The 23,358-nt window shown below is 40.3% G+C and overlaps 1 protein-coding gene across 1 annotated transcript; it reads right to left on the bottom strand.

Annotated features, from left to right (window-relative positions):
• Positions 1-501: 501 nt before the first annotated feature.
• On the bottom strand, positions 502-9,099 carry GPR75 (G protein-coupled receptor 75). Its single transcript, XM_036748356.1, has 2 exons — positions 8,777-9,099; positions 502-5,272 (listed from the first exon to the last, which is right to left on the bottom strand). Exon 2 carries the CDS (start codon positions 5,153-5,155, stop codon positions 3,542-3,544), a length of 1,614 nt encoding a protein of 537 aa, XP_036604251.1. The 5' UTR covers positions 5,156-5,272; positions 8,777-9,099; the 3' UTR covers positions 502-3,541.
• Positions 9,100-23,358: the final 14,259 nt, after the last annotated feature.

Below are 23,358 nucleotides of genomic sequence, written 5' to 3'. Positions count from 1 at the left end.
AGAGGCAATAAGTCATGTCAGAACTGACTACGATTGATGCTTTAAAAGAAAAGTGTGCAAGACATTTGAGCATTCAGCCTAAAAATCTAAATTCAAATACCACATACAGTGATTCTATTTTGATCTTTGAACATCAAATTCTCATTGATTTATTGCCAAGGTTCAACCACTTCCAAATAAATCTTATATTTTGAAATGTATTTTAAGTATTCTTGACTTAGCGATACTTTTGGGACAAAAATTACATCTTAGTAAAATTTTATGGTAACATCTAGGGTTCTTTACCATGGATAATCGCATATTTTCTGTGAAGATTACACAATTAATCACTTCATCTCACGAATTCTGCCGTTAAAAGAATTATTTCCATGAGGTTGTAAGTTCTTTTCAACGTAACTTTCTTTACCTACCTGTTAAAAATGTTAATTGCAGAATATCGAAAGTTTTAGGTCGATATATGTCAACTCATTTAAAGTAATGATCTCTTTACAAAGCGAAGTTCAGAAATTTTGTAATTTTTAATATGATTCTCCAAACATTTTAAAAGAACTCTTAAAGTATTAGTATAGAAATACAAATCTGGGTTTATAGTTGAGAACAAATATTACAAAATATTTGAAAATACATCACTGCATCACAGTAATACATCTATGTAACTTGTTATAATTAATTAATTAATCCCTGTTTTTTATTCATATTCAGCTACTTTTTCTTTCCCCTTCATGCCCATTTTAGCCCTTAAAGAAGATACAAGGAATACAAAAGAGACTGAAAGTCTGGCCCATAGTGTAGTTCATGCAAACCAAAGCAAATACATAATTTATAGATGAGTACAAAAAGACTCAGTATATCATATGTGCATGCTAAGTTTTTTCATGTTGTAACCTTTCTTTCCAAAAAGATGAAAACTATGATGGAAAATTCTTCCAAACCACAAGCACAAAAATAAAACCTAATCTTTTTAAGTTAGAAATGCTTCAAACAATTTTTGTAATAATTCTTTTCTGAAATCATATGTTAAATATTTGAACCAAAAAAGCACAGGAATATAATTTAATATAGGTAAAAGAATTTTGCAGCTTATTTGGGGATATATGACAGACTTGAAGCTTAGAGAAAGAAGACAAAATTGAGCTTCACCAAACAATTATTTATCTGTTTTTCAGATTTATATTTGTTAAAGAGAGATAACATGCCAACCTATCTCTCAGGATTTTTGTGAAAAATAGTAGCCAATTAAAATGGCAATTAATTAATTAATTGTTAAAACCTAAAGACAGAACCAACATGAACGATTAAGTTTTCACAATAGTATTCAGGACTAAAAATGAGGTAAAGGTAGCTGTTAATAAAAATACTGTGCCCCAAACAAAAGTACAAAGGCTTTAAAAATGAAGGGGAGAAAAGCAGACATTTATACAGTGCTTTAAGTGCAAGGTGCTTTACGTCATTACATTATGTCATTATAATCCTCACAACCACTCTGTGAGGTAGGTGCTATAGTTTTTATTATACCCATTTTACAGATGAGGAAACTGAGGCTCAGAGAGGTTAAGTGACTTGCCTATGGTCAAACAACTAGTAAATGTTGAAGGCAGAAATTGATCCCATGTCTCTCGACATTGTGTCTAGGAATATTTCCACTACACTATACTGTCCAAAGATCAAAGCCAAAAAAAGAAAAGAAAGAAATTCAAACTAATAATCAATCATAAATGAAATTGGAAGTATATATGGGGATAGAAAGCAATTGAAAACTGTTTTTGAATGCACAAATTTTTAAGCAATGCTTTTTGTCTTCAAAAGTTATAATTGCATCTAGTAATTATATACATGATCAGAATGAATTAAAATAAGTCTAAACTGTAAAATGCTCAATCTTACATTTTTTACTTGAAAACTCTGCTGATTGTTGTCATGTTGTAATTTCTCCTAAACCCATAAAGATGAGTAGAAAAATAAAAAAAATCTCACAGAATCAACAATCTCACACTGGTTATGCTAAGATCACAGTGTACAATAAAATTAGTCAGAGGCAAAGAAATATTTAATATATTTTTAACCTCTGCACATTTGCAACCATAGGTAATTGAAGAGAAGATACTTTGAAATGACATTGAAGATAATCTTAATAATTCACTACTAAGAATTCACTTAGTAAATAAAGCAAAAACAAAAAAAAATTACAATATTGTTATTATGTGGCTACTCGATTTGACAGGTTATTAGTAAAATTCTCATTCTCATCCCAATTTCTTTTCACAGGAGAGTTATTATTGCTTCCCATATAAGATCTAACCAAAACAATCACAATTACAGAGGCTCATGGTTCCTTATTCATAAAGAATACTTTGTAAGGTGTAGCCACGTTCCCTAAACTCCTGAGTAAGACCACTCATTACTGAAGCATTTAACTTTTAATAAACCCCCAAATATCTCCTTCTCTTTCTATAACCATTTAATTGACCCATTATGATACTGCCTACAATAAAGAAAGGGAATGACTAAAATAAAGAAAGGGAATGACTAAGATGTTGCATACTTAGCCTACTGTCTTATTAGACAAAAGGGCCTAATGTTTCTGGAAATTGTGGTTATGTGTGTTGTGTGTTATGATTTGTCCTTCGCTCTCGAAGAGGACCACGACGTCAGGGAGATGATAACATGACTTGCAATTGACTTTGATTTGAGGGAGGGAGGTCTGTGCAAGGTCACCAGCCTCACGTTCTCCCTCCAGAACCATCTGGGTCCAGTGGCCAGATATTGATCAGGATGGCTGGAGACAGCCCAGGATTCTGTGAGAAATCTTGGCCATTTTAAGCTAAGGTCTTTTCAAGTTCTCACTCTGAGTGAGGCAAAGCCCATTCAGTGAATAGGGCTCTTTAAGAAGTGACTCAAGGGATGGCCCTAACTTCAGGAGAAATACTCTAAGATATGTGCAAAGTATTTTTTACATTCTGCCATAGTCAAACATTCAGTTAAACTATAGAGAAATACTCTTTTTAAAACTATTTCAAACACTGAAAAATGCAAATGTCATCATTCCTTCATTAAAAATACTGCCTCCTCAAAAATTCCCTTTAACAAGTCTGTTATCTTACATTCCTTAAGAATACAACAAATTCATAATTCAAACAACCATTACATTGTTGATTTACTATTTTGATGTAACTAACAATAACTTCTGGTATCTATTCGAAGTTTCGGTATAGACATAATTAACAAAACTATTATTATACAGATCAGGCTGTAAATCTAAACAATATATTTTAATGTCAATCCTTACAATTTCCAGAAAAATGCAAAGCAATCACTAAATACTAATTTTCATTCAAGGGCAAGTAACTGAGCATTCATAGGCAAAAAAAAAAATCAACTGGCAATTATTTATTTGCATTTTTAATTGTAGTTTAGAACTACCATTGATTGCTTACACACACATACTTAGACACACATACACACAAACACACACGCTTAAAACCAATAAAATGGGCTTCAAACTCAAAGGAAGTTTATACAAGATTCTATAGTCTCTACTGTGTCAAACTGAGGGAATTGGAATTTGCTTGGCAGAAATGCTGTCACAGTCTTGCATTAAATCATTAGTGGTGTGATAATGCTTAGCAATGTTCAATTTAGCAAATCCAAAAACGTTCATTGGCTGTACACTATTTGGGGTGCTCACCTCTTGGGATGGGCTACTGTTGTAAATGCTGTAATAAGGTTCAATTCGAGTATTGATGGGGGTTGAACTGCTCTGACCACAGTGCTGATGTCCAGCTGAGACTTTGGGGCTCAGAACACTTTCTTTTGAGTGACTGGGACCACAAGCTTGGTCCACAAATTTCTTCTGAGGTTTTGGAGACAACATGTAGGCTGAGTTGGTTTCATGATGGGAGGACTTGTTCCTATTGACTTCCAGGCTCCCTTTGCCGATAGCTCGAAGCCTGGTCTTCTGCTTGCAGCAACAGAAGCCCAAGGCTATATACTGGAAGCACCAGAGGACTTTTCTCCTCAGGCCCGCACTGTTCCGAGAATATATAAAAGGGTTTAATCCTGATTTGAAAAATATGAGGGTAAATCCGAACAGTTCAAACTGGTAAAAGATAAAGCTCCCACTGCTTGACAGAACTACCTGTACCAGGGAAATACCCAGGGGAAGGCAGCAAAGCAACACAGATAGCACAATGACTACACACGTGACCACTGCTCTAGAATCCTTTGCAGCAGACAGATTGACAGCAGAGACCAGCTGGAGCCGACTGGCAGCAGGAGTTGGTAGCTGATTGGAACACTGGGTATATCCATGGGTCTGTACATGTTGCAGTTTGTTGTAGTTCTGGTTCCTATATAAAGCTGGTCCAGCACCCTGGATGCTATCTACGCCTCCTGTCTGGCCCCCTCCCATGAAAGGATGAGGTCTGGAAGCGTCAACTGTGATGACCGGAGGGCATTTTCTCACCTGAGCATTTTTCCTCAGGGCCTGAGCGATCATGATGTAGGAGACAGAGACCACTACCACACAAAAGGTGAAATCAACCACATAAAGAGAAAGGATGGTTTTGCCTTCTCTGGTAATCAAACTGGACATGGGGAGACAGAGGTGTGACTTGCTAGTTTTCAATGTAGCCAGGGCGGCCAGTGTGAAGCTAGTAGCCCAAAGAAGTAAGGTAAGGATCAACGTACACGGGAAGGAGGCAGTTCGATTAGGTTGTTTCCCCAGCACCATTCGAAGCCGGTGGAGGGCAATCACTGCCACTGTTTTGAGGGACATGATGATGAAGCCAGAACTGGTGAGGTGAAAGGTGAAGCAAAAAGCATCAGGGATGCTGGCCGTTGAGCTAAAGAATAGCACAAAAGTGAACATGGGGGTTGTCACTCCACAAATGAAGAGGTCACAGAAGGACAAGTTCAGGATCATGAAATCAAAGTTGGTCCTGAACTTCCTGAAGGCTGGGTCAAAGAAGGACATGAAAACAATAATGTTACCATAGGAACCCATGAAGAAGATGATAACGAGCAGGAAGGTACAAGTCACCAAGGTGGCTGTGTGAATGATCTCCTGAAGATCCTCCTGGAAATAGGTGCTATTGCCTTTTGGGGAGACTGGCAAGGTGGTGTTGGGAGCTATCTGAAGGTGGTCTGTCAAATTCATCTTCAGAAAGAAAATGTCTCTTTCCTCTGCACCAAATAAGTATGAAAGGGAAAGGAGTCAGAGCCTCAACTCAGAAATAAGCTGGTAAATGTCACAACAGGTCCAAGGTAGATGAGTCTGCACACAAAAAATGAATGTTGAAAAACAGAAAAGAGTCAGTGTAGAGAAAGTATAGTCCTCAAAATACAAAGAGCAACATCATCTTGTACAAAGCACATCATACAGTTTTTTTTTAACCCAAGTCTATGTGCAGAACACATATTTGCCCACAAAGGCAAATAACATACTCACTGGGTATGTCCCTTTTTCTAACTTCCATGGATCATTAACAAATCCTGCTCTTTCTCCAGGGAGCAACCCTTACTTCTTAATCTTGTTTTGTAATTTTTCTCCTTCCTGTTTTCAGTTTCTCCTATTCCCTACTATCCGCATGTGACCTATGGCAAATCCCAAGGTACACCATATCCCGCTCAGTAAAACCCTGAAGGAGACCACACTTGCTCCTACACTGTCTTTCGTAGTTTCAGTTTCCATTTTAAATGAGTATATTTTGAAAAGGAATTTTAATTGTTTCCTTGTCCCAAATATATAGCTTAGATCTTATCATTTCCTTTGTAATCAGTTAAAAAGCAACTTTCTTTTTAATAGTTAAGGGCTTTGGGGCAGCTAGGTGGCACAGTGAGTAGAGCACTGGCCCTGGAGTCAGGAGGACCTGAGTTCAAATTTGGACTCAGACACTTGACACACTTACTAGCTGTGTGACCTTAGGCAAGTCACTTAACTCCAATTGTCCTGCCTTCCCCCTCAAAAAAAAAAAGAGTTATGGGCCTGAAAGACAGGAGACCCAGTGTTCTATTTCTAGCTGTAGAACCAATTATTTGTTAAGAGGTGGGATACAGGCACCTTCCTTTTGACTGTCACACATATTTATGAATACTGAAATATTTTAATTCAATGAACAATTACTATTAAGCACTCTACATGCTAAGCACTGGGGAAACAAAGATAGATAAAATATTGCTTGTCCTAAGATCTAGCTGAGGACTGGGGAACTTTCGGCTTTGAGGCCACATGTGGTCCTGTAGGTCCTCAAGTGTGGTCCTTTGACTGATTCAAGACTTGAGGACCTAGAGGGCCACATGTGGCCTCGAGGCCACAGATTCCCCAACCCTGACTACTTCAGGTAAGCACTATGAATCATTTGCATCTATTTCAAATTCATAAATTAATATTGACTAATTGGTAATTTTTGGTACAGGAGACAACAAGATGTAATGGCAAGAATAATGAATTTAGAATCAGAGGACCTGAGTTTAAATTCTGGCTCTATTAGCTGCTACTTGTATAACCTTGGGCAAGTCCCTTCAATCTCTGGGTTTAAGTTTTCTCAGGTATACAATAAGTGAGTTGGTCAAATAATCTCTAAGTTTCCTTACTCCTGTAAATCTTGTTTCTATCTAAGCAAGTTAGTCTGAGATAGAAGGCTTGCTTGATTCTGTGCAGGTAGAAAGATGGAAGGAATCAATGCCACTTGATTCATGCTTTTTGTTTACCAGGTGATTTCCAACACAGGATACCCTAACGAGAATTTGTTACCTATAGCTGCTGTAGTTGCACTCATCACAAACTTTTTTTTTTCAGCAATCTTTGATACAAATTTTGCAGACCACCACACATCTCAGACACTTAGATGATTCTGTGCCCAAACTGCCTTCCAATTTGGGGTGCTTCCAGTGAACTCTATCCTTCATGTTCCCCCAAGGTTCTGAGCTGTTCTGGAGTTGGCAAAGTGCCTCCAACATCTGACATCTCTTTTATACTTAAGCCCAATCCTGGGGTTAACTGAAGGATACCTAGGAGAGTCACCTTTCCTGGTCTCCCCAGGTAAGGACTTCCCCTCTGGGGCTACCTTCTATTTATTCTGTATATATTCTGTATGCACTTAGATATTTATGTGTTCTTTTCTTCTTGAGGTCAAGAATTGTTTTTGCCTTTCTTTGTATTCCCTGAGCTTTAGCAGGGTGCCTGGAACACAGTAAGCATTTAATAAATGCTTGTTGATCTTTTTATCAAATATCTCAGATAAGGTATATCTCAGATAAGATATAGAGACAACTAACAAAAATGAGCTCAAAATCTGTTCTCTGATAGTTAAATGGTCAAAGGATACGAACAAACAGTTCTCAAAAGATATGCGAACAACCATATGAAAGAATACTCCAGAGATGACTAAAAATAAGAGAAATGCAAATTGAAATAGCCCTGAGGTTTTACCTGACACCCAGAAAATTGTCAAAGATGACAAAATATGGGAATAATCAATGTTGGAGGGGTTATGGAAAGATAGGCACTCTAATACATTGTTGGTGAAGCTGTGAATCAGTAAAAACCATTTTGGAAAGCAATCAGGAATTATGCAAATAAAGTGGCTAAAATGTCCATACCCTCTGACCTAGAGATTGCACTGCTAGGAATATACTCCAAGGAAGTCATCAATAAAAGGAAAAGCCCATATGCACCAAAATATATTAGTTAGCCCTTTTTGTAGTAGCAAAGAACTGGAAATGAAGCTGATGTCCATCAATTGGGGCAATGGCCAAACTATGTTACATGTTAAGTATGGGATACAATGAAATATATCTGTGCTGTAAGAAATGACACAGAATAAATAAGAGAAGCATGGGATGACATATGAATTGATGCAAAGTGTTAAAAAATTATGAAATACAACCTTAGCCGCAAGTAAGAGATATGAGAAGAGGGACCACTGGTGTGGAAGATGGCATATAATCAAATTTTTCTATGTATGGATTAGTTTTATGGGAGGAATAGAGGAAGTAGTATGGAGGGGAGATTTAGATTATTAAAAACAACAGATGTCAATAAAATTTATTTTAAAAAACATGGTTCATGAATATCATAGAAATCTTTCTAAAGCACTCTAAATCAGTTTGTATATTCCACCTCTTGAATTCCTTCACTATTCCTATGAGGGAGCCTCTGGCTTATTCCACATTTTTATTATAGAGTCAGGACAAATCAAGGTGCTCAAGTGATCTTATAACTCTCTGAGGGCAACGACTGCAGTTTCTGCACCTTCATTGCAAGAATTCTGGATGAGAAAACCCTGCACATACCAGGCTCCTTCTCTGTCCCAGAAAAATTTAAAGAGAATGCGGCGGCCAAACTTCCCACACTCGGATGCTCTACCTGTCCCTAACCCCAGGTTGTCCATCATTTATGTACGGTGAAAAAGACGACCTGTCTTTGGGATTTTAAAAAATTCGTGCGGATCAGCCAGAGGAAAAAATACTTCAGAGGGCAGGAGGGCCAAGATTCAGGAAGCAAAGACAAGGACGCCAGGGCCTGCTGGGGAGAGAAGTGAGGGACGCGAGCTTCCAAGTGGTCTGAGCGATAAAGGAGGCTGGGGCTAGAGAAGCGGTGCTGGACGTACCGCCTGAGGGGTCCCGGGTGAGGCGCGGAGGAGGCTGCAATGGGGAAATCCCTGGAGGCCAAGGGGGCCGACTGAGCTTCCGCCTGCGGACCTGGGCCCTGAACACAACCCCCTCCCACCACCGCAATCCTCCCCGCAGGCCCCAGCCTCTAGGCTCGTCCTCTCACCTGCCCGCGACTCCTCCTTCTCCATCCCAGGCCCGAGAGCTGGGATGCTGGGCCCGATGCAGCTGCTGCCGCAGCAGCCAGAAGATGCGGGCACGCGGCACCCGCGCCATCGCGGCCACCTCCGCGAAGGAAGAGGCTGGGGGCGGAGAGACTCCGGGAAAGAGCACGGGGAGGAGGGAGCGCCGCATCCCCCACCCCCGTCCCCCCCCCCTCCCCCCGCTTCGACCTGTCTCCCTCTCGGCCCCACTCCCAGCTCTTCACAGCCGCCTCCCCCCAGCTCTCCCGCTCCCGGGCTCACGGCGCAGCCCCCGGGCTGGCTGCCCGTCACGTCCCCCGCAGCCGCAGCGCCCCTCCGTCCTTCCCCACTTGGCTGGGGGCTCGCGGCAGGCTCGCGTTTGAAACGACTCCTGCGGTCACTGCCGCGGCCCCCGCGCACCAGGTCCTCAGCCCCGGCCCCGGGGTGACCAGATCCCGCAGCTGGTCCTTCCGCACGGCCCCCTCAAGATCGCGGTACGGCGCAGGCGGCTTTCCTCCATCCCCACGGAGGCTTCCTCGCCCCTCCCGCAGAGGCAGGGGTTTGTTTGCCCTCGGAGGATCTAGGTATTTATCCCGGGGGCTGCGGGGCTCCCCGAAGGCTGAGACCATATAGGATAAGGTCAGGTCCCCAGGGCTGGAACGGACCCGAGAGGCCACCTCATCCCTCCACCACCTGTGCCCAAGGCCGAATCCCCGCTCCTCCATACTCGACCCAGGAGAGGAGAGTTAGAAAAAGGGGACAGTGTAAGGAAGGAGAAAGAACAGCGTAATGGGAGGAGGGAGCGGGGCTAGTAAATGTGAAGAGACAGCCAGGTTTCAGCCTTCCTCGAAGCTTGTCCAGGTTGGGGACGCACGGCGGGAGCACATGTGTTTTCTCCAGCGCCAGTCATTCACGCGAAATCGCGCAGTCCGGTGATTGACCCCTGTTCCCTTTCCTGGCCGCCCAGACGCAGGGAAGATTGGGGTTCCATTTCACAAGCCAGCGTTTTAGTCTAGCTAGAGAGTAACAGTGGCTTTTTTTTTTTTAATTGTGCGAAGGGGTTTTTGCCTTAAATTACAAGCTCAGTTCCTTCGGAGTGTGCGTCCTTTCCCTCTTCTCTATACATGACCCCTCAATTGGCTCTGTTGCATACACTAGGAATTCCTGGACCTCCCCCTCCTCTTTTCCCCATTTATCGCTGAAGCAAGTGACTAGCAAATAAATGGCAAGCCCCAGTAGCGGAGACACCGGGCACTTATTGTGACTTAGGGCAAATGGCTTTACCTTTCTGAGACTTAGTATCCTGGGCTGTAAACTGGAGGTAACTATTGTACCTTTCACTGGGGTGTCAGGAGACTCAGAAGATCTGCAAACTTCAAAGCTTTATATATGTTATCTTGGTTATTTTTGTTGCTGCATAGTCACTTCCTACTCTCCATGACTCCATTTGGGGTTTTCTTGGCAGAGATACTGGAGTGGTTGGCCATCTCCTTTTCCAGCTCATTTTAGAGGGTTAAGTGACTTGACCACTTGTCACAGCTAGTAAGAGTCTTGAGGCCAGATATGAAATCAGGAAGATGAGTCTTCCTGAATTCAGGCCTTCCATGCTATCCATTGCCTACCCGCCATGGTTATTTTGGATGGTCAAAAAACAAAACCCTAAAATAGACTAGTGTTAACATTTTAACTACAAGTCCAATAATTGCATGACTTATAGCTTACTGATGTATGTCAATAATGATGCAGATTTATGCAAAATAAACATCCACACTTTGGATTCCCTTCTAAAGCTCTTTTGGATCATCGATTTAGAGAAGGGACTTAGAGGTCAACAGTCAATTTACACAAAATGAGGCTCATAGCTGCTAAGCAATTCACCCAAAGTCATATGGAGAGTAAGTAGGGCCAGGACCTAAGTTCTGCTATCGCACCCAGTTTGGTGTTCTTTCTACCGAAATGTTTTAGGGAATTTACTGTGGGAATTAACGTTAGCACTTCCAACTGAGGGACAAGGCAGTGAAAGGCAGGAAATCAGGAAAGTGAATAAAAATGAAGCCCAAATCATGACTATAATATGTGGACCTTCTGATCATGAATTAAGATAAAAAGCAAAAAGAACTACTTCTCCACTTCTGTCTATGGTGAGACTAATTTAAATCACGTTAAAGCAACATGGTATAGAGAGCTAGGCCCAGCCATGCCTTGACGTAAGGGTTGTGTGATCCTTGGCAAATCACTTCACCCTTTCAGTGCTCAGTGCAAATCTCTAAGGCACTAAGTGGCTGACCCTCCACAGCAGAGTAATTTCCTCAGCTGGGATTTGCCTATACTCATGAAATCACAGATCCAGTTCCAGAATCATTATTCCTCATTTAAACCAGTTTTAGATATCAGAAAAAAAAAAAAAAACTACCACACACACATCCTCCCTATTCTTCCCCTCTCCAGTAGAACTGAAGCCTCCCTGGAGGGCAAGGAAGGTTTTGTTTTTGTAACTCCAGCACTAGAACATTCTTCTTAGGTCCAGAACTGTGATTTCCTTGTGGGATAGGGAGCTCAAAACAGAAACTCCTTTTGCAAGGCAGACCAGCAATTCTTCTGTCATTTATAGCCTCAGAGAATTTTCTGGGGGCCCTGAGGGATTAAATGACTTGTCCATAGTCACACAGGCAGTATGAGAAAAAGGGAGGACTTAGAACCAGGCTTTCCAGACTCCAAGTACAGCCCAGTATCAGGACACTACAGGACACAAGGCCTCCGGGCTTTGCACACAATAGGTGCTTAACATATTTATTACTAAATTAAATTCTTTCAAAGATTACCCAATGTCTAGAATGGACTGTCAATATCAATACCAGACGCTAGGAATCTGGATTTCGGTAGTTTTGCCATAATAATCAATGCTTATTGTGCACCAATACACATGCTGCTAATGCCAGAAACAACACTGAAGGCAGCAAACCAGATAATGGTGGAAGTTGGACTTAACCCAGTTAATCCATGTGCAGGGATTATTATTATTATTACCTTCCTGTTATCTTCCTATTTTAACCAATTCCACAGTAGGTTAGTTTTTTAAAAATTTGTTTTGGATATTTGTTTTGTTTCACCAGTTACAAATACCAAAGCTGCTAATAAGTTCCAAAACAACCAGCTGAAATGTTACTCCTTTTTTCTTTCTATGTTCATCCTTCTTTAAGAAAAAAGAGCACAAAGATCTAGGAAATCTTAGGGACCTACGTAATCATGAATTAGAGAAGCAATTCCTGAATAATTCGAAGTTTATTGTGTATATACTGACTTTGACTAGCTTGTATATAGTTTTAAGGTTTGCAAAAAGCACTTTACATATCATCTCATTTGATCCTCACAGTAACCTTTTAAGGCAGGTCATCATTCCCATTTTATATATAAGAAAACTGAGCCTAAGAGAGGTTCAAGTGACTGCCATGGTCAAAGGGCTAGGAAGTGTTAGAGGCAGAATACCAACCAAACACTCAACTCCAAGACCAGTATTCTTTCCATTGTTCCACACTGCCTCCTTCTGGAAATACCAATAAATTGGCATATAATTTATATTCCCCTTTCTTCAGTTGCTGTAGACGATGCCTCTTTTTATAGATGTCATAACAGGCAGCAAGGCATATTGGATAGAACTGGACTTGTAACCCAGAAGGCTTGGGTTCAAGTCATCCCTCTGACACATACAGGTTACATGGACCCTGGGCAAGTCACATAATCTCTCTGTGTCCCAGGCAGCTCTGGAAACCAGGAGTTCATCAAGTCAGATCTGAGAATTTATTTTTTAAAAATATCCTGAAAACAGTATAATTCCATATATTTGGTTTCTTTTGTAATCTTATGTATTTGATTTTGGCCATTTAAAAACATTCTGAGAAGGGGTCCATAGGCTGCCCAAGGGATTCCTCTTTCTCTCTCTCTCACACACACACACCCCTCAAAAGTTAAGAACTTGTGCTCTAAACCCATAAACTGCACAACAGTTGCTGGTGCGTATTGGTGGGATCACAGTTGCTGGCACCAACTAGGCACATAATAAATGCCTGCTGACTTATTAGAGTGAGTTTTTTCAGCTCAGCAGTGCTCTACACAGATTCACAGGTCTGGACAAAAACAAAGGCACTTTGAGTTTTTTTAATATGTATATAAAGTGGCAGTAGAGTCTGAGATCCCAGAGATAAACCAGAAAATGACTAGAGGTAATTGTTAGAATTCAGGAAACTACATTTCACTTACCAAAATAATAATTTCCTCCTATTCATTCTATTTTTAATATAGATTTTGGCCAGTTCATTTTCAAGCCCTGGACTGCACAGATAAGGAAATGAGGACACCTCCTGCCAAATATACTCCCAAATTAGGGGAGATGATGAAGGCAGTGTCTCCCTTCATCATCATTACAGAACATTTGGATAGTCAGTGTTGGATGAGACCTTCATAGTCATTTAACTCTCATTTTTACAGATGAAGAAATTAAGTCCCAGAGAAACCAAATGCCTTGCCAGTGATCACACGGGTTATGGCAAAGCTAGGACTAGACCTTACAGATTTCCTGACTCTTCCAATGCTCTTTTTGGATGATTTTTAAAAAATGTATTTAGAATAATATGCACCTATGCCTTTGAAAGAGGGCCAATCACATAACTTCTAATGTTTTATGGAAATCTTTGCTTGTTCAAAGAAAGTGGGGAAGGAAACAAACATTTTTACCTACGTGTCAGGCACTGTAGTAAATGCTTTATAGGTGCTGTTTCATTTGATCCTCACAACCACCCTGTGAGGTCGGTGCTATTATGATCCCCATTTTACAGTTGAGGAAACTGAGGCAGACAGGTTAGGAAACTTGACCTGAGTTACACAGCCAGTGAATGTCTGAAGATGGAATTCTTGTTGCCCTCACTAATTATCAATAGGGGTGGTGACTGGACCTTAATGTCATGAAGGTATAGGCAACTCCCAGATGATTACAAATTCTGCCAATGCATGTCTTAACCTTCTTTGTAATATATCATCCTAACAGAACTGCCTAGGGCACTGAGATGAAGTGACTTGCCCAAGGTCACACAGTCAATATTCATCAGAGGGGGTACTTGAATTTGTCTTCCTGGCTGGCTATCGACTCTGCTGTGCCACTTTTCATCAGTTTGTCAATGTCCTTTCCAAAATGTGGTACCCGGAATTGAATATACTTCAGATGTGGTCTAACAAGGAGCATGGTGATGACAGTTATATATGCAAAGTGCTTTAAATAACTTATTAGAATCTCACAGCCACCCTTATTCCCATCTTACAGATGAGGAAACCGAGGCTCAAAGGGTTGTTACTCAACAGTCATTGTACAGCCAGTATGTGTTGAGGCAGAGTTTGAACCCAGCTCTTCATGATTCTGCCCCCAACATTCTATCCCTATGCCCAGCAGCCTCTATAGTAGGAGGACCACCACTGTAGTCCTGGACATCATGCCTTCCTTACTGGAGATAAGACTGCCTGAGCTTTTCTGCTGTATAAACAAATACAGGGGTGAGGCACTGTAAATATTGTCGGAGAGGCCTGAGTTCCCAACCCACTGCTGCTGCTTTACAAGCTCATCTCCCTGCCAAACCGCGGTCTTTCACCTTTCCGATCCATGCTCCATAGTTGCCAAACTGATGCTTCGAAAACACAGGTCTGATCTTGTCACCCTACTGGAGTTCAAGAAACTCCAGGGGCTTCCTATTGCCTTTCATATGAACGGATGGATGGATGGATGAATGAAAAAGCATTTCATTTAAGAGCCAAGGGCTTTCAACTTTACTGTGCTAAGGGATTGGCAACAAAAAGGGCCCGGTGATTAGGGAAGGGCATGTTGATTTAGAAAGTGGCTGGAACAGTGGGTAGGGCCCCAGAGGAGACTGACATGCCGCTGCAGGAACAATGGCTAAGTTTATCTCATCATGGTTCTGGAGGGACAGGCAACATACCACACGTGGCACGCAACACTTTCAAGGGCCATCCAAACAGATCAAAATATACCTCCCCACAATAACTTTGCATTTTCCTTATATGTGCTTGCAAATACGTACTATGTATATATTTTGAAAGGCAGACTGGTATAGTGACCAGAGAGTCAACCTCAAAGTCAACAGTATCAAGGCCTGCTTCTGAAACATGCTGCCCGAGTCTGGTCAAGCCATTTCATTTTAGTACTTGAGGCAACTCTCTTAAGACTATATATAACTGTAGATAAAGTGCTGACTTATTTCCGTAGAGGAGATTTCCTCAGCTGGAAGCTCCATATACTAAGGCAATCCTAGGTCCAATCTCTATCACTATATTTGACATATATTACATTTACATTTTTCCCCATTAAAATGTAAGCTTCTTGATGGTATTTTATTTTTGTTATTGTGTATCACTAGGGTACCTAGCACAGTACCTAGTACACAGTAGGCAATTAAAAAAGAGGATCTTAGGATCACAAACCTGGAGTTATAAGACATCTCAGCAACCATGCTTTACTGATTGATTGAATCAATTGCAAAGATGGGAAAAGGTGAGAATGCTGAAATTACCTCAAGTTTACTTTGTACATATTTTATATCTACTTATAGGGGTCCATGTTGTTTCCTCTAATAGAATGTGAGTTCCTTGAGGGCAGAGACTATTTCATTTTTTTAAAAATCATTTGGTTTTTGTCTCAGCGAAGATATAAAATAAAAGCTGATAGTAGTTGCGTTGACTCTGGGCAAGTCACTTAATCTGTCAAGAGGTTCTGGAGACTTGCTAAGACTTAATGCTGCTTTCTAATTGATAGGTTGTGATCTGCTGTGGAGTAAGTTCCCCCATAGATGAATTCACAGATCCATTTTCCATAGTTACTGTTGTATCCCATGGTTGACATGTATTGAGTCTGCAATCCATGAAAACCCCAGTTCTTCAGATGAACTGCTGTTTTACTGTAGTGGTATGCTTGGGAAGTTGATTTTTAAAAAAATCCTAAATGGAAGACTTTATATTTATCTCTATTTAAGTTTACCTAATGAGTTTAGGGCTCTAGTCTATCAAGGTCTCTTAGGATTCTTGTCATCTAAACATTATTAATCCCTCCCAGCTTTGTGTCATCACCCAAGCATTCCATTTATGCCTTTATCCAAGTCACTGATAAAAATACAAATAGCACAGAGCAACACTCACATTCCTGGAGCACTATTCTTTTCAAGTGAACCTCAGACGATTAATGTCTACTCTTTGGGCCTGGCCATCCAACCAGTTCCAGATTCATGTAACTGTATTATCTAGCCAACATCGCTGAGTCCTGTCCACAAGAATAGCATGAAATACCGTGTCAAATCCTTTGTCAAAAATCCTGGTAAACCACATCTACCGCATTCCTCTGAAACACCAGTGTCCAAAAAGGAAATGAAGTTAATCAGATATGAGCTGTCCTTGATGAAGCCATGATGGTGCTTAGTGATTACTACTTTTTCTACATCTTCACCAATATTCCTTTAACATTATTTTCTAAAATTTTCTAGGAATCTTAAGTTAAGCTTGGTGGCCTATAGTTTTTAGATTCACTTGTCTTCCCTTTTTAAAACCAAAACAACATCTATTCTTTTTCAATCTGAGGTATCTCTCCCATTTTTTTTTAGAACCTTTCAGAGATCACTGACAAGTGGGTCAGTAATTGTATCTGTCAGTTCTTCCAATACCTGAGATTAGTTCCCCTGAGCCAGATGACGAACTCAACAAGGGCAATTCGCTGCTTTCTTACTATTCCTCTGATTATTAATCCACTTTTCTACTTCTTTTTCCAGTCCAGACATCAGTCTCCTTTACAGGATGGTAAAGGGCCTTAAATTTGTGTGATGAGGAACAATTGAAGGGACTGAGAATGCTTATCCTGAAGAAGAGAAAACTCAGGGCAAGTAATGATTGTTTTCTTCAAGTATTTGAAGAGGTAAGTGGCAAAGAGATTATACTTGTTCTGTCTTCTGAGGCTGAACAGAAACAACAGGTGGAAAAGTAGAGGCAAATTTGGGCTTAACGTCTGGGAAAATTTCCTAACAACTTTAGATATCCGTAAATGGGAAAATAAGCTGCTTTGGAAAGTAGCAGGCTCCCCCTCATTGGAGGTCTTCAAGCAGAGACTAGATGACCACTTGTTGGGTATTTTGTAGTAGAGATTCCTTTTCAGGTCTAGCTTAGGCTAGATGGCCAGTGAGGTCTCTTCCAACTCTGAAACTCTTGATTCTGCAGGAAAAAAAAAAAAAAAAACAGAAGCAAAGTAAGAGTTGAACAGCTTTGCCTTCTTTCATCGTCCCATCTACCCTGAGTAAGTCTTAATTCCTTCTATGTTCCTCTTTGCCCCAAATCAGCCTTCTAACAAAATCTTTTTGTTGCCCTTATTTTCCCCCCAGCCTAAGCGGATTCTGAGTCCTACAATTCCTGACACTGCTTACGTAACTTCACTCTGCTTTTGTATTTCGAATCCATTATCTGCCCTTGTTTCCATCTTCTGTACATGCCTTATAAAAATCTAAGTGGGGTGGTGACACTTCCCTGTGGGTCCACATTGGTCTCTTTACATAGTTCCTTTTCTGCCTCATTAGAACTGTTTCTTTGATAACTATAATATACATGTTAAATTTTTTATGAACAATTTTATGTTAAATTCTTTAGAAAGGTACAAAAAAAAAAGAACTCTATGAGGTCTCAGGGAGTAAGACCATTCCTGACCACAGGAATCAGGGAAGATTAAAGAGAATCATAGATTGAGAGCAGAAGATATAGGAGGTGGGATTTCAATTCAATTTAACAAGGATATAATAAGTACATATTAAATGCCAGGTACACAATATGCTAGGGCTTGGAACACAAAGAACAAAGAAACAAAAGGAAATCTCTGCCCTCAGGGAGCTTACATTCTACTGGAGAAATATGTACACAAATACATACAAAGCAAATACATTACTTTTTTATTTTGCAGGAGAGGGAAAGAGCATTAACAACTTGGCTAGGGGATCGGGAAGGCTTTGTTTAGCTAGTGGCACTAGAGCCCAACCCTGAGAGGAGCTCAGGATTCCAAGCAACAGAGATGAGAAGTATTCTCATCTTCAAAGTATGGAAGAACAACCTATACAAAAACAAAAAAGGAGGCAAAAGATAAGAGTATTCTGTACAGGAGATTACAAGTCAGCCAGTCTGGCTGGAACACTGTATGATGGAGAGCAATGTTAAATCAGTCTAGAAAGACAAGTTGAACATAGTGACATTTTAAATGCTAAATAGATGAATTTGTATTTTATTCTAGAGAAAATCAGGGAGCCAGTGAAGTTTGTTGGCGTTGGAAATGATATAGTTAGACCAGTGCTTTAGCACATCAGAATGGCAGCTTTGTGGAGGATTGTAGATTGCAGAGCAAGAGATGGAAGCAGGAAAATCAATTATGAGGCTATTGCAGTTGTATAGGTAAGAGGAGATGAAGGCCTGGATTAGGACAGTGGCTGTTATTTGAGGAGGGAAGAAGACTTATTTGTTAACCTATCAACTTATTTATTAAACACTTACTTTGTGTCAGGCACTGTCCTAAGCACTTACGATACAAATAAGAAAAAGACAGTCCTTGCCCTCACAGAACTCACAATCTAATGGGGGAAGATAACACATAGAAAAAAACTGAAAAGGGAGTGCCAGATGGTACCTGGCAGGGACATGATGATGACAGTAGAGTCAAAAGCATGCAGAGTAGCGGGTGACAAATGAAGAGATAGTCGGCATTCTGAGCCTTCTTTGAAGGGAGGCGATGGGAGTTGTTTTTATGTTCCACCCTCCAATCAGAGGAGCAGAAGCAGCTGAGGGTGCTGTTGTGGTGTAAGGACCAAGGCTGAAGTAATCTTCTTGTTGAGTTTCCTAGTGAATACGTTATCCAGGAAGTGGGAGGGAGAGGAGGAGGAGGAAGATAAGAATGAGGATGATGATGATGATAGGGAAGTCAAAACCAAGCAAAGCAGCTGGTGGCAAAAGAAGATCAGTGTAATAGATATCATAGAGCTAAAATCAAGACTAAGGATAGATAAAAACACAAAGGCAGGGGATTTTCAAGGAACAGTTGATAATCCAGTTTGGTTGGAAAGCAGAATTCATGGTGGGAATATTGTAAGATTAGAATAGTAAGGATGCACTTTCCAAGGAGACATGGCATGCTTAGTTTAGAGATTTGAACTTCATTCAGCCAGCAACAGAGGGCCACCAAATTTTTTGAGAAGTGACATGCTTAAGGAAAATTAGTTTGAGAGACATAAAGTATGAAATGAAGTGGAGAGACAGTAGTTGATGGGAAGATTTGATGAGAAACTATTGCAATAATCTAAGTAGTGGGGGAAGATAGAAGGCACAGTGGCTAGAGTTCAGGGCCTGGAGTCAGGAAGACTCATCTTGAGTTCAATTTAGCCTGACACTAGCTGTGAATCTGGGCAAATCACTTAAGCCTATTTGCCTCAGTTTCCTCATCTGTAAAATGAGCTGGAGAAGAAAATGGCAAACCACTCCAGTATCTCTGCCAAGAAAACCCCAAATGGGGTCATGAAGAGTTGGACACGATTGAAATTACTGAACAACAAAAGTATATAGTGGACCTGTATTAGGGCTGTGCTAGGGGAAAAGGGGAGAGAGGACAGATGTGAGATATAAAGGTAGAATCAACAGGCCTTGACAATTGATTGGATATGAAAGATTAGAGAAAAAAGGGCAGACATATCCTGAGTTTTAGACATGGATAGACTGAGTGAATGTTGGTACAAGGATAAATATTGAAATTAGAGAAGAGTATCACTGGAAAAAACACGGTAGCAACAGGTTTGTGGCAACAGCTGTGGAACAGATTGTCAGTCAAGGCTTTTACTGAAAGCCTAGTGGGTGCAAAGCTCTGCAGAAAGTGTCTTAAAGAAAAAAAAAAAAGGGAAAAAATGACCTGGTCCCTTCCCTTAAGGAATTTGTAAAACAGAGAAATAAAAACACATACACATTAATAAGATGCATGAAGATTTGGAAATCAAGTTTTAAAATCTGTATGAACAGTACCAATTGTGTACACTAGTTGGTATTATCAGTTAGGTATGTCTTGGTAAGGTTTTCTAAAAGAGGCAAATTTTGAGCAGACCTGAAGGAAAAGGCTAGGTGGAATGTGAAGGAAAGAAACAAACATTTAAGTGCCTAGTATGTGCCAGGCACTGTGCTAATTGCATTAAAAATAATGTTTTATTTGATCCTCAACAATCTTGGGAAACAGGCGTCATTATTACTATCCCCATTTCACTGAGGAAATGAAAGCAGAGAGAGGTAAAGAGACTTGCCCAGGGCCACACAGCTACTGAACATCTGAAGACTGATAGGAGTTAGATCTTCCTGACTCCAGACCCAGCACCATCTAGCTGCCCAGCTGGAAATTTGCAAGATCTAAATGTTACTTTTGAGTCTAGTGGCAATTATATTCTTTAAAAAAAAAAAACATTCAGCTTTGTTTAATGCTGGTATAAATCTTAGTTTTCTAAACATAGAACCTTCCCTTTCCATGTCACCACCACCCCCAAACCCACCCAAAAAAACGAACCAAAAAAAATGGAAAAGGAGTCCTAAAAAAAGTAGACATGGACTGACTTGAACTTGGGCAACTGGTTAACTTAGTAGAGTGATTCACATTTTGGGGTTATTTTATTTCCAATTGTTGTATATTGACAAAGATCTGATCAACTTACTTGTTCGATACACAATGGATTTGTTTCATTAATTAAGTTTACTTTTGAGTAAACTTTTTGAGTACTTATCTATATGGAAGTAGATATTTTCTTTTGGGGAGGGGAGAACTGGCCTGTGATTTCATTGCTGGGGAGGTACCAAAGAGGAAATTCCTCTACCAATACACCCATTCTGCAACTTAATAGTCTTTAGTTTCCTAGAACACTGAGAAATGAAATGACTTGTTCAGCATCCTAGAGAGCTAATGTGTGTCAGATGACTTGAGGACAGATTCTCCAAGAAAAGATTTCATTTGAGAAATAGAGAACTTAGAAGCAAGAACACATTCCAGTTATGACTGCTAATCACTATATTCAGTAATCATAGCTGTGGTCTTAATCTGGCATTTAAAACAAGTAGCATATGAATACTATATTACCAATAGGATTTTAAAAATAAAAAACCATGCCTATTATATGGCCTAGGATATTGAAGTAACTTCCAGCTAGTTAGCAAATTAATACCTAGGTTTAGAGGAAGTTCATCCAAAGGGCTGGTTTGAAAAATGTCAAGTATACAGCTCTAAGTCCTTTGGGCACAGGCAGAATGACCTTCATGAGTTAGGCCATAAAGATTTTTTGATAGCTGGCTATGAAGAACAGTTTCCAGGGAAGTTGCTGTCCCTTTATTTGCCCCAAGGAAAAGTCCGAGTTAACCAAAAGGTCATCAGGCTTTACTGCCTTGCCCGGTGGAGTCAGTTTCATGCAGATTTATGAGAAGCTGGTAATCTTTGCCAAAATTTTGATAACCAGCTCCATCTTTTGTGCTGGGCAAGCTTCATGCCCATTTCATTTACAGTAATTTATCAGGATGAACAAAAATAGCTAGGATGAAAATAAAAAATTCTGAATTTTGTTCCAGTATTAGAATTTCTCAAGTCTTCATTTGTCCGAGGGACAGAGAAATGGTAACATTTCCTGGGAAGACAACGTAGAATAGGGGAAAGGTGGCTGGGTCTAGAATCAGAGGGGCCAGAGTTTGAATCACATCAATAACTGGTGTTACCTTAAGCAATTTACTTAAACCTATCTGGGCCTCAGTTTCCTCATCTTTAAAATGTTTGGAGTAGAAGACTTCTAAGGTCCCTTCCAATTCTAAATTTATGGAATAAGACCTTAAATATTTGTAAATAACTCTCATATCTCAGTTCATTTCTACCTCAAAATAGCCCTGTAAGAGCAAGTATTATCTCCATTTGACAGGTAAGTAAACGAGGCATTAAGAGGTTACACAACTTATAGTTGGTCACAAGGTTTTAGTTACAGAACTAGGACTTAACCTGGGTCTCCTTATTCCCACCCTTGCTCTCCTTCAATCTTACTGGTCATCAGCACTGAGAAAATGCAAACTACAATACACAAGGGACCAAGTAAGCCTCAGTAGGGCTTACCCCAATAACTATAAGGCTTTACAGTCTTCTTCACACAGTAACTCCCTACCCTTCTCACATGACAGAGGAATGAGACTCTAAAACAAACTTATTTCACATAAAGACATTCTTTAGCTTGAATTCAGCTGGTATCTTTCTCTCTAGTCTAAATAATCTAGAATGAGGAAATTTTTGGTCCAAGACTTAAGGCCCACCAGACTGCACTAAAGGACCTGGTATTAATATATATTATATAACATTGCTATTCTAAAAATTCCTTTAGTTGTGTAATAAACATGTTAAACCACTGCCTTCCCTAAATTTGGAGAGATTTAAGAATCCTGATTAAATCACTTAACCCCTCTGAGACTGTTTCTGCATCTACAAAAATGAAGAGATATTGATTGCTAATATTTCTTCCATCTCTTAAATTGAGTCCTGGGATTCTCAGTTAACCTACCAGCTTTCACAAATCATTTTTACCTAACTACAGCTTACTTTCTACCAGAGCATCTTTATTTCAACTTTGTACTTCCTATCACGAGACTCACATTAGGCAAACAAAAACAAGCCCCAAGCCTAGGACAATGAGATAATTCAGAATCAACCTAGGCAAATTATAACATGAGAACCAAAATGTGTACACACACACACACACACACACACACACACACACACACACACACACGAGGAATGAGAGTAGGGGAAGAAGGAAGGCACTAGAAGTTGAGGGAATCATGAAAGACTTCATGTAGAGAAGGCGGTACTTGAGTTGTGCACAAAGAATAGGGATTCTGTGAGGCTGTGAAGAGGTAATACACCCCAGGTATGAGGAATAGAGGCATGAGATGAAGGGCCATTGTATAAGGAACAATAAGGGACATTTGGTTGGGTAATATGTATGGGAATGGCTAGAAACTTAATTGGGGTCAAGTTGGGAAGGGCATTCCTTAAATGTGAAACTGCCTGTATTTGATCCTAGAGATGACTAGGAGCCTCAAGGAGGTACCTGTGTAGGAAGTGACATGGCGAGACCCATATTTTAGGGAAATCACTTTAGCAGCTGTGTGGAAGAGGAATCGAAGTGGGTAAAGACCAGGCAGGGACATCAGTTAGGAGGCTATTACAATACTTCAGGTGAAAGGTGATAAAGATCTGAATTAGGGCGGTGACTGGAAGAGTGGAGAGGAGGAGGAAGGGTGAGAGATATGGCAAAGGTAGAAATGACAAAATTGGCAACTGCTTGGATGTGTGGGTTAAAGGAAGTGAAAAATCTCAGAAGACTCAGGAACCAGGTGGACTAGCAGAATGGTAGTACTCTCAATAGAAATAAGAAAGTTAACAGAGGGGTGGGTTGGGGAGAAGGGGTAAGAAAGTATTCTTGGACTTAGAGTTTGAGAG

The sequence above is a fragment of the Trichosurus vulpecula genome, chromosome 3 (assembly GCF_011100635.1).
Source record: "Trichosurus vulpecula isolate mTriVul1 chromosome 3, mTriVul1.pri, whole genome shotgun sequence".
Lineage (NCBI taxonomy): Eukaryota > Metazoa > Chordata > Mammalia > Diprotodontia > Phalangeridae > Trichosurus > Trichosurus vulpecula.
The sequence above is the reverse complement of the archived record's forward strand: the minus strand, read 5'-3'. Positions and strand labels throughout refer to the sequence as shown.